The 13,145-nt window shown below is 47.2% G+C and overlaps 1 protein-coding gene across 2 annotated transcripts in view; it reads right to left on the bottom strand.

Annotated features, from left to right (window-relative positions):
- Window positions 1-8,161, bottom strand: part of fam20cb (FAM20C golgi associated secretory pathway kinase b) — a 107,409-nt gene extending 99,248 nt beyond the window's left edge. The window contains exons 1-2 of one of the 2 annotated variants that reach the window (XM_056297121.1): window positions 7,477-8,161; window positions 6,032-6,207 (exon numbers count right to left, since the gene is read on the bottom strand). In XM_056297121.1, the coding sequence (XP_056153096.1) occupies window positions 6,032-6,207; window positions 7,477-8,000 (700 nt within the window). In that variant the 5' untranslated portion in view covers window positions 8,001-8,161. The remainder of the gene's footprint in view (window positions 1-6,031; window positions 6,208-7,476) is intronic. The other variant, XM_056297120.1, reaches the window with a different exon arrangement.
- Between the last annotated feature and the right edge of the window lie 4,984 nt (window positions 8,162-13,145).

Here is a 13,145-nt window from a genome sequence, read left to right as displayed (position 1 = left end):
ACTGGTTTTGCTCTTAGATGCTTGTTTAGATGCACTTATGACCTCTGATGACCAGTAGTTCTCCTGATCTCCTACGTTAAATGATGCTCTTATCGTAAGTCGCTTTGGGATAAAAGTGTCGGTTAAATGACTGTAATGTCATGTAATGTAATGTCATGTCATGTCATGTCATGTCATGTCATGTCATGTCATGTAATGGTTATGTTAGAGAGGTTATGTTAGTGTTAATATGCTGTATGGTTATGTTAGTGTTAATATGCTGTATGGTTGTGTTAGACAGGTTGTGTTAGTGTTAATATGCTGTATGGTTGTGTTAGTGTTAATATGCTGTATGGTTATGTTAGTGTTAATATGCTGTATGGTTGTGTTAGACAGGTTGTGTTAGTGTTAATATGCTGTATGGTTGTGTTAGTGTTAATATGCTGTATGGTTGTGTTAGTGTTAATATGCTGTATGGTTGTGTTAGACAGGTTGTGTTAGTGTTAATATGCTGTATGGTTGTGTTAGTGTTAATATGCTGTATGGTTGTGTTAGACAGGTTGTGTTAGTGTTAATATGCTGTATGGTTGTGTTAGTGTTAATATGCTGTATGGTTGTGTTAGACAGGTTGTGTTAGTGTTAATATGCTGTATGGTTGTGTTAGTGTTAATATGCTGTATGGTTATGTTAGACAGGTTGTGTTAGTGTTAATATGCTGTATGGTTGTGTTAGTGTTAATATGCTGTATGGTTATGTTAGTGTTAATATGCTGTATGGTTGTGTTAGTGTTAATATGCTGTATGGTTATGTTAGAGAAGAAGAGTGTGTTGGTGGATTTGTAGAGAGGAGCATTTTTGTTGTGATTGGGGAAGGAGGGGGGTGATGTTGGATTTTGGTTAAACAGTGTACTGTGTGTGGTATGTGTGCATGTGCTGTTTGATTTCTTTGATTTGGTGGTGGTGGTGGTGGGGGGGGGGTCTGTAGGCTGAAGCCATGCCAAGGCCTACAGGTCACCTCACTAAGTTCTGTTTTGTCTACAGCTGTGTTGTAATTTTGGATTCTTGTCCTCCTTCACTGCGTAGAGTTCGATGGGTTTGTGAAATGTTTGACTTCCCTGTTGGTTTGGTACATGTGTGTTGTAATTCGAATGGGTTTTCTATAGAATAAAAGAGAAAGAAGATTCATATGAAACCTAGCCACGACACCTTAGCTGTCTAAACAAATAATAATGAGAATCCTCGACTGAAATCCTCACAAAATGAGATGTGAAGGACATGAGGGAGGGTTGAAACTAGTTCTGGTTTGATATTATACGTCACCGCAGGGGCGGCTGGTGCTAAACATTTTTTTGGGGGGGGGCAATTTACCTTGGCGCAGCACACCTGACAGCTGCTTTAACGTGTGTGGACAGAAGGACCATGTAGCCTATAGATTTGATCAGGGTTGGTAGACGGTGGATGACTGACAGTCGAGACGAGGCGTGGTGGTGGGTGTGAACATGATTGACAGCCACGACAACTGTCCAATCACATTAGATCAAAAAACATTAAAACAATATCAATTCACTGCCAATAAAAGTGGGCGTGTCTGGGGCAGCACAGAACTGCGCCCCCTGGAAAATCTGAAGAAACCAATCAGACAGCAGCCTCAGGTCACCTGCTCGCCACAAGTTTGAAGGCTTACATAAGGTATGGTTTGGCTGGCGCCCCCCACCCAGGAAGTATATGTATTCACCCAGGAAGTATATGTATTCAGACAGGAAGTATATGTATTCACCCAGGAAGTATATGTATTCACCCAGGAAGTATATGTATTCAGACAGGAACCAACAAAATACCCTTTGAACCAGTGAGGGTCCGAAATTAACACTCGCCACCCGCCAAAGGCGAGTAGATTTTCTGATTGGCGAGTAAATCTCAGAAGCCTACCCGCCAAATGGCGAGTAACAAAAAAAGTGAAATCCAACCACTTAACCCCCCCCCCATCTCTCTCGCTCTCTCTCTCCTTAGCAACAGCAATAACATAGCAACAACAATAGCAGAAACTAACCAATCAGAGTGCATTAGAATGTTGCTAGGCGCTACTGGCGGGCAACATGACGTACACACTCGAGAGGAACAACGACAGCAGCCCCGTCCCACTCGACACGAGCCTACTCTGTTCTTTTAGCTAGCGTTAGCCAGCAACACCAGTTATGTGGCGACATTTAGAAGCCGCGAAACCACCATCAGAAAGACAACCATGCCCCGGAGAGGAGGAAGGAGCCACCATCACCACCAAACCGAACAAAAGGAAGTTTAGTGAGAAGTGGAGGTATGGCGATAAAGGAGGTGCGAGAGGCTGGCTGGAGTATAACGCACAGACCGTGATAAGGAGTCGCTCCGTCTGTCGCCAGGAGGCCAGAACCCGCAGCAGTTCATGTGTCCTCGGTAACAAGATAATGAAGGTAGAAACCACCAGGGACCATGAGACCTCCAGACGTCACATTACCCGTATGAAGGCCTCTCGGGCTCAGTCGGAGCCTGTCCTCACAGCATCCTCCCTAAAGGTGCTAACAGCCATGTCCGAGCAGACCAGCAGGAGAATCTCTCCGGCTTCCAATGGATGTGCGAGTAAGGGAATTTAGTTGTCATCTCAAAATATCCTCATGCAGCGTAAACAACGTGCTGGCTGGAGCTAGCGTTAGCCAGCTAGCACTAGCATGTGACACCTAGCTTGCACTGACGTTAGCTGTGTGCTAGCTTCGACACCATGAAACGCGTTAAAACTGACTGGCGGTCCAAGGGTCCGCGGTGGTGTAGCGGTCTAAGCATGGGCTTTGTGTTGATGCAGTTGCCCACGGGGGCCCGGGGTTCGCGCCCCGGTCTCGTCAGATCCGACTATGGCCGGACTCGATGAAGCAGCAGTACTTGGCAGCGCTGTCTTCGGGAGGGGGGCGGAGTGGGCTTGTGTGGGTGTGTGGGGGGAAGAAGCAGTGCTTCGGCCTGGAGTCGCCTTGTCACGAAAGTGGCGAGGCGTCTCCTTCGAGACTGCCGGCCGGAGAGATGCAGTTGGCGAACGCATGCAGTACGAGGGTGGATGGCTGAACTAAAATAGGGATCGATTGGCCCCTAAATTGGGACAAAAAGGGGAAAAAAACCTCAACTCAGTCACACATGGGATCTACTGATGGTGCAGCTGTCATCTCCCGAGATCAGGGAGTATGACCCAACCAGTGCTGTTGATCTGTGGCACCAAGACTCTGTCAGGAGCAGGAGGCCAGACTTCTGGATGGTGCAAAGAGAGTGGCTGCTATAGAGTGAGAAGTAGTCTGGGACTAGGGATGGGCATGTGGAGCACTCGAGTAGTGTAACCGGTGATTTTCTTGCCCGGTGCGGGATTCGATACGGGGTGTACTGCACCACAAGGCGACGTCACTAACCGCTCGGCTAAAGGGTCAGACCCGTTAACTAGGGACTAACGTGTCTTATTAGTAGTTTACAGTAGTTATAATACTGCAAATAAAACATGAAACCATACTTGTAACATTTTATCATTTAACCACTGACTAATTTTACATAAAAATATTTTTGCTTCAAATCTGCATATTTTTAAAAGCTCTTATTCAACACAATACCTTATTCTCTCATTGACATGTACTGAAAACGTTTGTATGGCACAAAAAAGGCAACTAATTATTTTGGCCGGTAAAAAATATGCTTGGCCGGTAGATGTTTTCATCTACCAGTCCCCTTGGCCGGTAAACCAAATGGTTAATTTTGGACCCTGGAACCAGTATTTAATGCTGCTGACAGGCGCCCACAGACTGAAAACACTTTTATTTCATCATTATTTGCATTATACAACTACATTATATTTAACATGTTTAAGTAGCTTTTCATCTCTTGATCTTTGAAGGGGGCGGCGCCCTAGCGCCCTCTACTGGCCAGCCGCCACTGTGAGATGAACCTCAGCTGGACTCTAACACGTGGTGTTTTTACATATGGGAGCAGATGTGGTGATATGCATTAATATCATGTAAAATTCCCTGTGATTATCGTGACACGGCTGGCCTGCTGAGCCCTCCTGGCTGTCAGTGTTTCCCTACCAGGCCTGGGGGGCAAAAGTCCACAGCGCTTCATGTCAGCCAATCAGAAGAAGCCGCTGATAACACTTCGTTAACCAGAGAGAGAGACGGCAGGCCGCTTGGCTGGACCTTCACATAGTATACATTATTACACACCTATTAGACAGGCCGCACGTGTGTTTAGATGCACATTAAAAACTCAGCTTTAGCCAGACAAGAGCAATAATTATTATTATGATTATTACAACTGCCAAGCAAACCTCTTAATCGAACCACGTGGGATGAGGGTCTGAATCGGCTCGAGCATGATGTGGAAACCAGAGCTAGACTTTTCATCAGACTGATTTACTGTGGTTTGTATTCGCCTTAATGTGAGATTTGGTTGTGTTACCAGCATCTGACCCGGAAACCACAGACAAACCAGCCGGAACAAGTGTAACGGGGGCAGTCCTATGCTGTTCTATGCTGGTCAGCCTGCTGCACGCCCGTCACTCTCATCAGTAGCTCTGCGTTGTGTTCTAGTTCGGGTGGGGTCCCAGGTGTTGTGGGGGGCCCTCAGTCTCTCATCATCATCATCATCATCATGATCAAGGAAGGAGGGAGGGGACACACAGGACTCTATTTGGCCCACCTCGCCATTTATTTTCTTGCGGTTTCAAATCCTTCGACAAACGTCCAGTCCTCCAGCGGGAGCGGTGTTTCTTACGGACGTGGGGGTTGAAGCTTAACCATTGCCCGGACTTCACTCGTGTGCGTTAGAAGGAGAAACCGTCCACGGGACTCCGATGTAAGAAAGGTTAAACAAGTATTTTATCCTACAGCTTGCAGTATCTTCTTACAGGGATACTCAAGGTTACGTTCTCCTCAACCAGCAAAACTGTGCTACGGTAAGAAACACGCGTGGCTCGGCTCGATCGCTGCTTGAGACTCCTCCCACAAAACAAAAATGGCCTCTCCCGCGTTCCCTCTTCCGTGTACCCACAAGACCTCTCTCTTAAAGCGACAGTACAGTTATATGACGGTCGTTATAAAACATACATAAAAGTAAATAATGACACAAAATAAAATGTAGTAAACACAAATAACAGCACACAGACAGGATTTGGTGATATTTCATACTCAAACAAAATAAAATAAAAACATTAATTTTAACCTGATTACACAAGACACATGTCTGGAACCAGACTGGAGCAACACTCGTGTTCAGTAACATGAAGCAGGTTAATTTCTGAAAGTATTTGGACGGGGAAACAGAAACAGAAACGGAGACATTATCTGAAAAGTCTTCAGCGTAATGCTGGAAACTCGGTGGCACGACATATTTCCCATTCCATAAGCCAACCATACAACTGGCCTCGCAAACTTGGATGTTGGAAGAGACGGCATCATTTAATCAGATGGAGACACCTTAACTGAACTATCACCTGGATCTGTTCACCTCAGTCAGGTTACGGAAGCTGCCTGAGCCGGAGCCAGACACCGAACTCCTTCAGTCAGACAGCTTGACACTTCACGCAGCAAGCTGCTGGGCGCACCTTCAGCAGCCAAGAGAACCAAAGACGCGTCCTTCAGCACGTCACCGTGAGCAAAGACGACCCGTCCACACGCACAGCAGACCACAGAACACATGGCGGGGCAACCCAGGGGCCTCATGTATCGTCGTTACTATGGGCAAACCTGTTCTTACACACCCATGGGATATTTTAGCCCTGAAGTTTGTCTCAGAGACCAGGGTAGAACCTGGGTAACCCCTGGATTTAGACACCGGCTGGCTAACGCTGATCTCTTTGCAGGCCTGGGTGATCGCTCGTTGCAAGAGGTAGACAACAGATGTTAGGAGGAAGGAATTACAAATACCCATCATGCTTTGCTACTGACTGTCAGACAACCATGAGCGCTAAAAAATTCCATGGGTGTGTAAGAACAAATTTTCCCGTAGTAACGGTTGCTACATGAGACCGAACCGGTTTCTCCCCTGTGACTCACCGACGCTGGTGATCTTCTGGGAGACCAGGTCCCTCAGCAGCGCCTCGATGACGGGGTTGTGCCGGGAGTACAGCTCGTAGCGGTTGATGCCGATGTGGAAGCGGAGCCAGTTGGGGTAAGAGTCGGCCGTGAGCACACCTGTGGGGCTGAACTCCTCCACGGTGCCTTCGCCATTCCTGAGGAGGAAGAAGACACGAGAGGGCAGAGATGACCGATGTGTGGTTTCTGTCTTCTCTACAGACTCTGGCTGGTGGTCTGACCGGAAGCTGACTGCAGGTGTGGTAACCGTCTGCCTTTATTCAGCGCCCTTCTTCTTCTTTTTTCTTTTTAAACCCCCCCCCCACACATTTTCTCCCCAATTGTATCTGGCCAATTACCCCCCTCTGCCGATCCGGGGAGGGCTGCGTACTACCACACGCTTCCTCCAATACATGCGGAGTCACCAGCCGCTTCTTTTCACCTGACAGTGAGGAGTTTCACCCGTGGGGACGTAGCACGTGGGAGGATCACGCTATTCCCCACAGTTCCCCCTCCCCCCTGAACAGGCGCCCCGAGGAGGCCAGAGGAGGAGCGACCAGGACGCATAGCCACATCCGGGTTCCCACCCGCAGACACGGACAGTTGTGTCTGTAGGGACGCCCGACCAAGCCGGAGGTAACGCGGGGATTCGAACCGGAGATCCCCGTGTTGGCAGGCAACGGAATAGACCGCTACACTACCCGGACGCCCCAGCGTCCATCTTCTTTCCCAGACCTGCCATTGTGACCCCGGATGTATGCAAATTAGCTGTCACGTCAACCAGTGACCGGATAGCGCTGGCTACAGGACGTCACAGTGAACAGGCTCAGAAGAGAACAGTTTCTCTAAACATCTTGATTCTCAAGGTTTAAGCTGCCAGGGAGCGTCCCAGTAGATGTTCTGTTAGCATCCTGCTAGCCAGTCTCACTGACCCAGGCCACCTCAACATTTAGTCATAACATGGATCTAAAAATACCCCATACCTCTGGTCTTCGGTTATTAATGACATTAGGCATATTTTATGGTTCATGTCACTATTTGAAATGGGTCATTTTGACCCAACAGAACAAAGGCTGGACAGCAAGTCAATATAATCCTCCCCTGTCTGTCTGTGGTACCGTATCGGGAGGAACTCTGCACACTTTCCTGCCGCCATACACAGTTTTGTTATGACGCCGTCACCTGTTCCAGACACATTTCTGACGAACTCAGGTGTGGAATATCTGGGGGATTCTTATGGGACAGCTGCTTTTGGTTTGTTTTGATATTATCCTTTACATTACCAAACAGTTCACTGTGATGCCCCTCAGGTGGAAGCAGATATCGTGATACAGATATGTTTTTTACATATCCATATGGTGGGATATTGCATACGATTATGTAATTATATTATTTTCCACGTCACTCGGGTTTTAACTTCACTTTACCATTCCTGCTCCTCTGCGGCTTTGGGGTCAAATCTGAGGTCGGTGTTGACGTTGAACAACGTGTCCTCGTCCGTCAGAACCGGTACCGGCTTTTTATATAACGGGTGTTCGTAGAGAGCCGACAGCATGGAGCCCCGGACCGGCGCGTCCCGGACCGGGACTCTCTTCGAGTCCCCGGGCCGCGCGTAAAGTCCGACGCGTCTGAACCCGTCCGGGGTGTACGCCGTGACGGCGGTCTTCTCCACGGATCTGGACGACACGTTGGAGCTGGGCTCGTTGCTGAAGTCTTGCAGGATCCGCAGCGTGTGCTTGTTGGGCCAGCCCTGCTTGCCGCGGCCCCGGCTCTGGGGCTCCTCGCTCGGCGTGTGCGAGCAGGAGCAGCCGCTGCCGCCGCCGCCGCCGCCGCCGCCGCCGCCGCGCCTCTCCAGCCTCGGCAGCAGGTCTATCATGATGTGCATGGAGCACGCGACGAGGAAGACCATGAGGATCAACACCCGGAACCTGCGGAGCAGGATCATCTTCATGGTCTCTCTCTTCAGCAGATGGGAGTATTTGCTGCAGATGATGAGCACGCAGACGAACAGGCTGACTACATCGCTGATGATGTTTACTACGCTGGACGCCAAGCGGACGAAATACACGTTGAACACGTAGGAACCATCTTCACTGGCCGTGTTGAGGGGAGGATTCAGCCTTCACCTTCTGGATCTTCACCATTAGACTCCGCGGGGTTTTCCTGCCGGTGTCCGCGCCGGATTTCAGAATCGCCAGATCATCCGCGTGCGTCCAGGTAAAGCGGGTCGGCTCCGCTCAGACCACATCCTCCCAGACTCCTCTCTCCCGACGACCGGACGGTTTTTTAAGGTGTTCCGGAAGGTTGGGTAAGGTCCAAAAGAAGCTCCGATGCGGGACGAGAAATGTCAGAATATAAGAAGATATCCGTCGGACCTGCGGATCCAAATGGTTTGACAGCGCGCGCGGGTCCAACCTTGGTCCGGGTCGGTCCGTCTCGGATTAAGATTTGAAAGCAGTTGTCGTTGATTCAGAGAAATACACAGAGAACACCGATTTCCCCCCTTTCCAGCGATGCCAGAGGAACAGGTTGAGAGGAAAGTCCCGTTAAAGTCGTCGACGCGATCCTTCCTCCTCCGTGACTCTGACGCTAAATATCCTGCAGGAAACCCGCCGGAGGACAGGGGAGGACAGAGAAGACTGGACGGTTTTCTCAGGGGGAGGGAGAGAGAGAGAGAGAGAGAGAGAGAGAGAGAGAGAGAGAGAGAGAGAGAGAGAGAGAGAGAGAGAGAGAGAGAGAGAGAGAGAGAGAGAGAGAGAGAGAGAGAGAGAGAGAGAGAGAGAGAGAGAGAGAGAGAGAGAGAGAGAGAGAGAGAGAGAGAGAGAGAGAGCGCAGGACTACACCTCTTCTGAATGGAGGAGGAGGAGAAGACACCGCTCAGCATGTGTGGAGTTGGGCGGGTGTTTAAATGTGATGAAGGCAAAGAGCAGCGTCACCGTGCGTAGATTGGCTGAGAGACAGACAGACAGACAGAGAGAGAGAGAGAGAGAGAGAGAGAGAGAGAAGGGGAGAGAGAGACAGAGACAGAGAACTGAGTTGAGAGAGAGACAAACAGACAGACAGAGAGAATTGAATTGAGAGAGACAGACAGACAAAGAGAGAGACAGAGAGAGAATTGAATTGAGAGAGAGACAAACAGACAGACAGAGAGAATTGAATTGAGAGAGACAGACAGACAAAGAGAGAGACAGAGAGAGAATTGAATTGAGAGAGACAGAGACAGACAGACAGACAGACAGACAGACAGACAGAAAGAGAGAGACAGACAGACAGAGAGAGAGAATTGAATTGAGAGAGACAGACAGACAGAAAGAGAGAGACAGACAGAGAGAATTGAATTGAGAGAGACAGACAGAAAGAGAGAGACAGACAGAGAGAGAATTGAATTGAGAGAGATAGAGACAGACAGAAAGAGAGAGACAGACAGAGAAAGAATTGAATTGAGAGAGACAGAGACAGACAGAAAGAGAGACAGACAGAGAGAATTGAATTGAGAGAGACAGACAGAAAGTGAGAGACAGACAGAGAGAGAATTGAATTGAGACAGACAGACAGACAGACAGACAGAAAGTGAGAGACAGACAGAGAGAGAATTGAATTGAGACAGACAGACAGACAGACAGACAGACAGACAGACAGACAGACAGACAGACAGACAGACAGACAGACGGACAGACGGACAGACGGACAGACGGACGGACAGAGGTGTTCCTCTGTAAGCTGCTGGAATAAAAGCTGCCTGTGCCTCCAGACTGCACAGGAAGAGGGCGTCTCAGCCCTTCAGCCAGCATTCAGTCTGAGGGTTCATCCTGTAGAAGCTCATCTGCTGGAATCCTTCTGAAATTCCTCTTCTGAGATAGCAAACATCCCTCCATCCCTCCATCCCTCCATCCATCCATCCAACCCCTCCATCCATCCATCCATCCATGAAAGTTGAGATAGGTCTGCTCATTCGACACCATTCTGCTGTTGTGCCTTACAGGCCTGTAGCCAGCCTCTAAAGGGGGGTGGGGTGGGGTGGGGGGGGTTTATTCTTAGAAAATGGAGCATTTTATTCCCAGTACACCATACCTCATGCTACCGTGGCTCCAGCCACACTACATAGAATAGTAAAAGTCATAAACTAGTGGAGGCGGTGCTGGGCGATGGAGAAGTTGCCATCGTGATAATCAGGGGATTTAGCAATCTAGACAAAACTGCCTCAGATATGCCACACCTCATCAGGTGGGACATTTGACGTCATATCTTATTGTCGTTGATCTTGACAACAAAATTGTGTATCAGGATATCTGATAACTATCTGAATTTCATCCTGATGTGATGGCAGTGAAAGATGATGAAAAATAATAGCCAGTTACTGCCCGGCCCAAAAAGGATCACCCAATAATGGATATGAAAACTTCAAAACATCATATGGTGACTACGAACTCTGCTGCGTCATTTCCTGAACCAGCTTTAGTTGTGTCAGACAACCCCAGCCTGCCTTCAGCTACACACACACACATACACGGGGAACACCACAACTCCCGCTGCATGTGTCACAACGACAACATGAGGTTGTAAGAAAACAGCAAAGTCTCCTCCAACACTGTGTATCTGGCAGTCCACTAAACTGACTCGCTGTCTTTATCCCGTTAACACCACCTCTACCACGGGACAGAGCTCACCAACACCACCAGTACAAGCAACAACACCACCAGGACAAACAACAACACCAGCATAAACAACAACAACAACACCACCTCTACCACGGGACAGAGCTCACCAACACCACCAGTACAAGCAACAACAACACCAGGACAAACAACAACACCAGCATAAACAACAACAACAACACCAGCACAACCAACACCACCAGCATAAACAACAACACCAGCACAAACAACAACACAAGCATAAACAACAACACCACCATCACAAACAACAACACCAGTATAAACAACAACACCACCATCACAAACAACAACACCAGCATAAACAACAACACCACCATCACAAACAACAACACCAGTATAAACAACAACAACACCATCACAAACAACAACACCAGCATAAACAACAACAACACCAGCACAAACAACAACATCAGTATAAACAACAACAACACCAGCACAACCAAAAACACCAGCATAAACAACAACACCAGCACAAACAACAACACAAGCATAAACAACAACAACACCATCACAAACAAAAACACCAGTATAAACAACAACAACACCATCACAAACAACAACACCAGCATAACAACAACAACACCAGCACAAACAACAACATCAGTATAAACAACAACAACACCAGCACAACCAAAAACACCAGTATAAACAACAACACAACCAACGACACCAGTATAAACAATAACACAACCAACAACACCAGTATAAACAACACCAGCATAAACAACAACAACACCAGCATAAACAACAACAACAACAACCAACAACACCAGCATAAACAACAACAACAACACCAGCATAAACAACAACAACACAACCAACAACACCAGTATAAACAACAACAGCACAAACAAAACACAAGTATAGGCACCAACAGCACCAACAGCACCAACATCATCACAACCAACAACACCAGTATAAACAACAACACTAGTGTAAACAACAACACCAGCTCAACCAACAACACCAGTATAAACAACAACAACACAACCAATAACACCAGTATAAACAACAACACTAGTGTAAACAACACCAGCTCAACCAACAACACCAGTATAAACAACAACAACACAACCAACAACACCAGTATAAACAACAACACTAGTATAAAAAACAACACCAGCATAAACAACGACAACACCAGCACAACCAACAACACCAGTATAAACAACAACACCAGCACAACCAACAACACCAGCATAAACAACAACAACACCAGCATAAACAAGAACAATACAAACAACAACACCAGCACAAACAACAACAATACCAGCACCGCCAGTATAAACAACAACACTATCAAGATTAAAAACAACTAAAATACCACAAACAACAACACCAGCACAAACAACAACATCACCAGTACAAACAACAACAACACCACCAGTACAAACAACAACAACACCAGTGCAAAAACAGAAACAGCTCCACCGTTCTACATGTGACAGGCATATGTCAGTTTTCAGGGCAATATACCAACACACTGCCACTACATGGAACTTTAAGTCGTACTGGTTTATATCTTGGTAACGTTTCATCAATGGTTTCTGATGACACTGTGTTGATTTACGCTGTGCTGGTTTACACTGAGTTGATTTACACTGTGATGGTTTACACTGTGCTGGATTACACTGTGCTGGTTTACACTGAGTTGATTTACACTGTGCTGGTTTACACTGTGCTGGTTTACACTGAGTTGATTTACACTGTGCTGGTTTACACTGTGCTGGATTACACTGTGCTGGTTTACACTGTGCTGGATTACACTGAGTTGATTTACACTGTGCTGGTTTACACTGTGCTGGTTTACACTGTGTTGATTTATGCTGTGCTGGTTTACACTGTGCTGGTTTACGCTGTGCTGGTTTACACTGAGTTGATTTACACTGTGCTGGTTTACACTGTGCTGATTTACACTGTGCTGGTTTACACTGTGCTGGTTTACACTGAGTTGATTTACACTGTGCTGGTTTACACTGTGCTGGATTACACTGTGCTGGTTTACACTGTGCTGGTTTACACTGAGTTGATTTACACTGTGCTGGTTTACACTGTGCTGGATTGCACTGTGCTGGTTTACACTGTGTTGATTTATGCTGTGCTGGTTTACACTTTGCTGGTTTATACTGTGTTGATTTATGCTGTTCTGGTTTACACTGTGCTGGTTTACACTGTGCTGGTTTACACTGTGTTGATTTACACTGTGCTGGTTTACACTGTGTTGATTTACACTGTGCTGGTTTACACTGTGCTGGTTTACACTGTGTTGATTTATGCTGTGCTGGTTTACACTTTGCTGGTTTACACTGTGTTGATTTATGCTGTTCTGGTTTACACTGTGCTGGTTTACACTGTGCTGGTTTACACTGTGTTGATTTACACTGTGCTGGTTTACACTGTGCTGATTTACACTGTGCTGG

The sequence above is a fragment of the Lampris incognitus genome, chromosome 17 (genome assembly GCF_029633865.1).
Source record: "Lampris incognitus isolate fLamInc1 chromosome 17, fLamInc1.hap2, whole genome shotgun sequence".
Taxonomy (NCBI): Eukaryota; Metazoa; Chordata; class Actinopteri; order Lampriformes; family Lampridae; genus Lampris; species Lampris incognitus.
The sequence above is the reverse complement of the archived record's forward strand: the minus strand, read 5'-3'. Positions and strand labels throughout refer to the sequence as shown.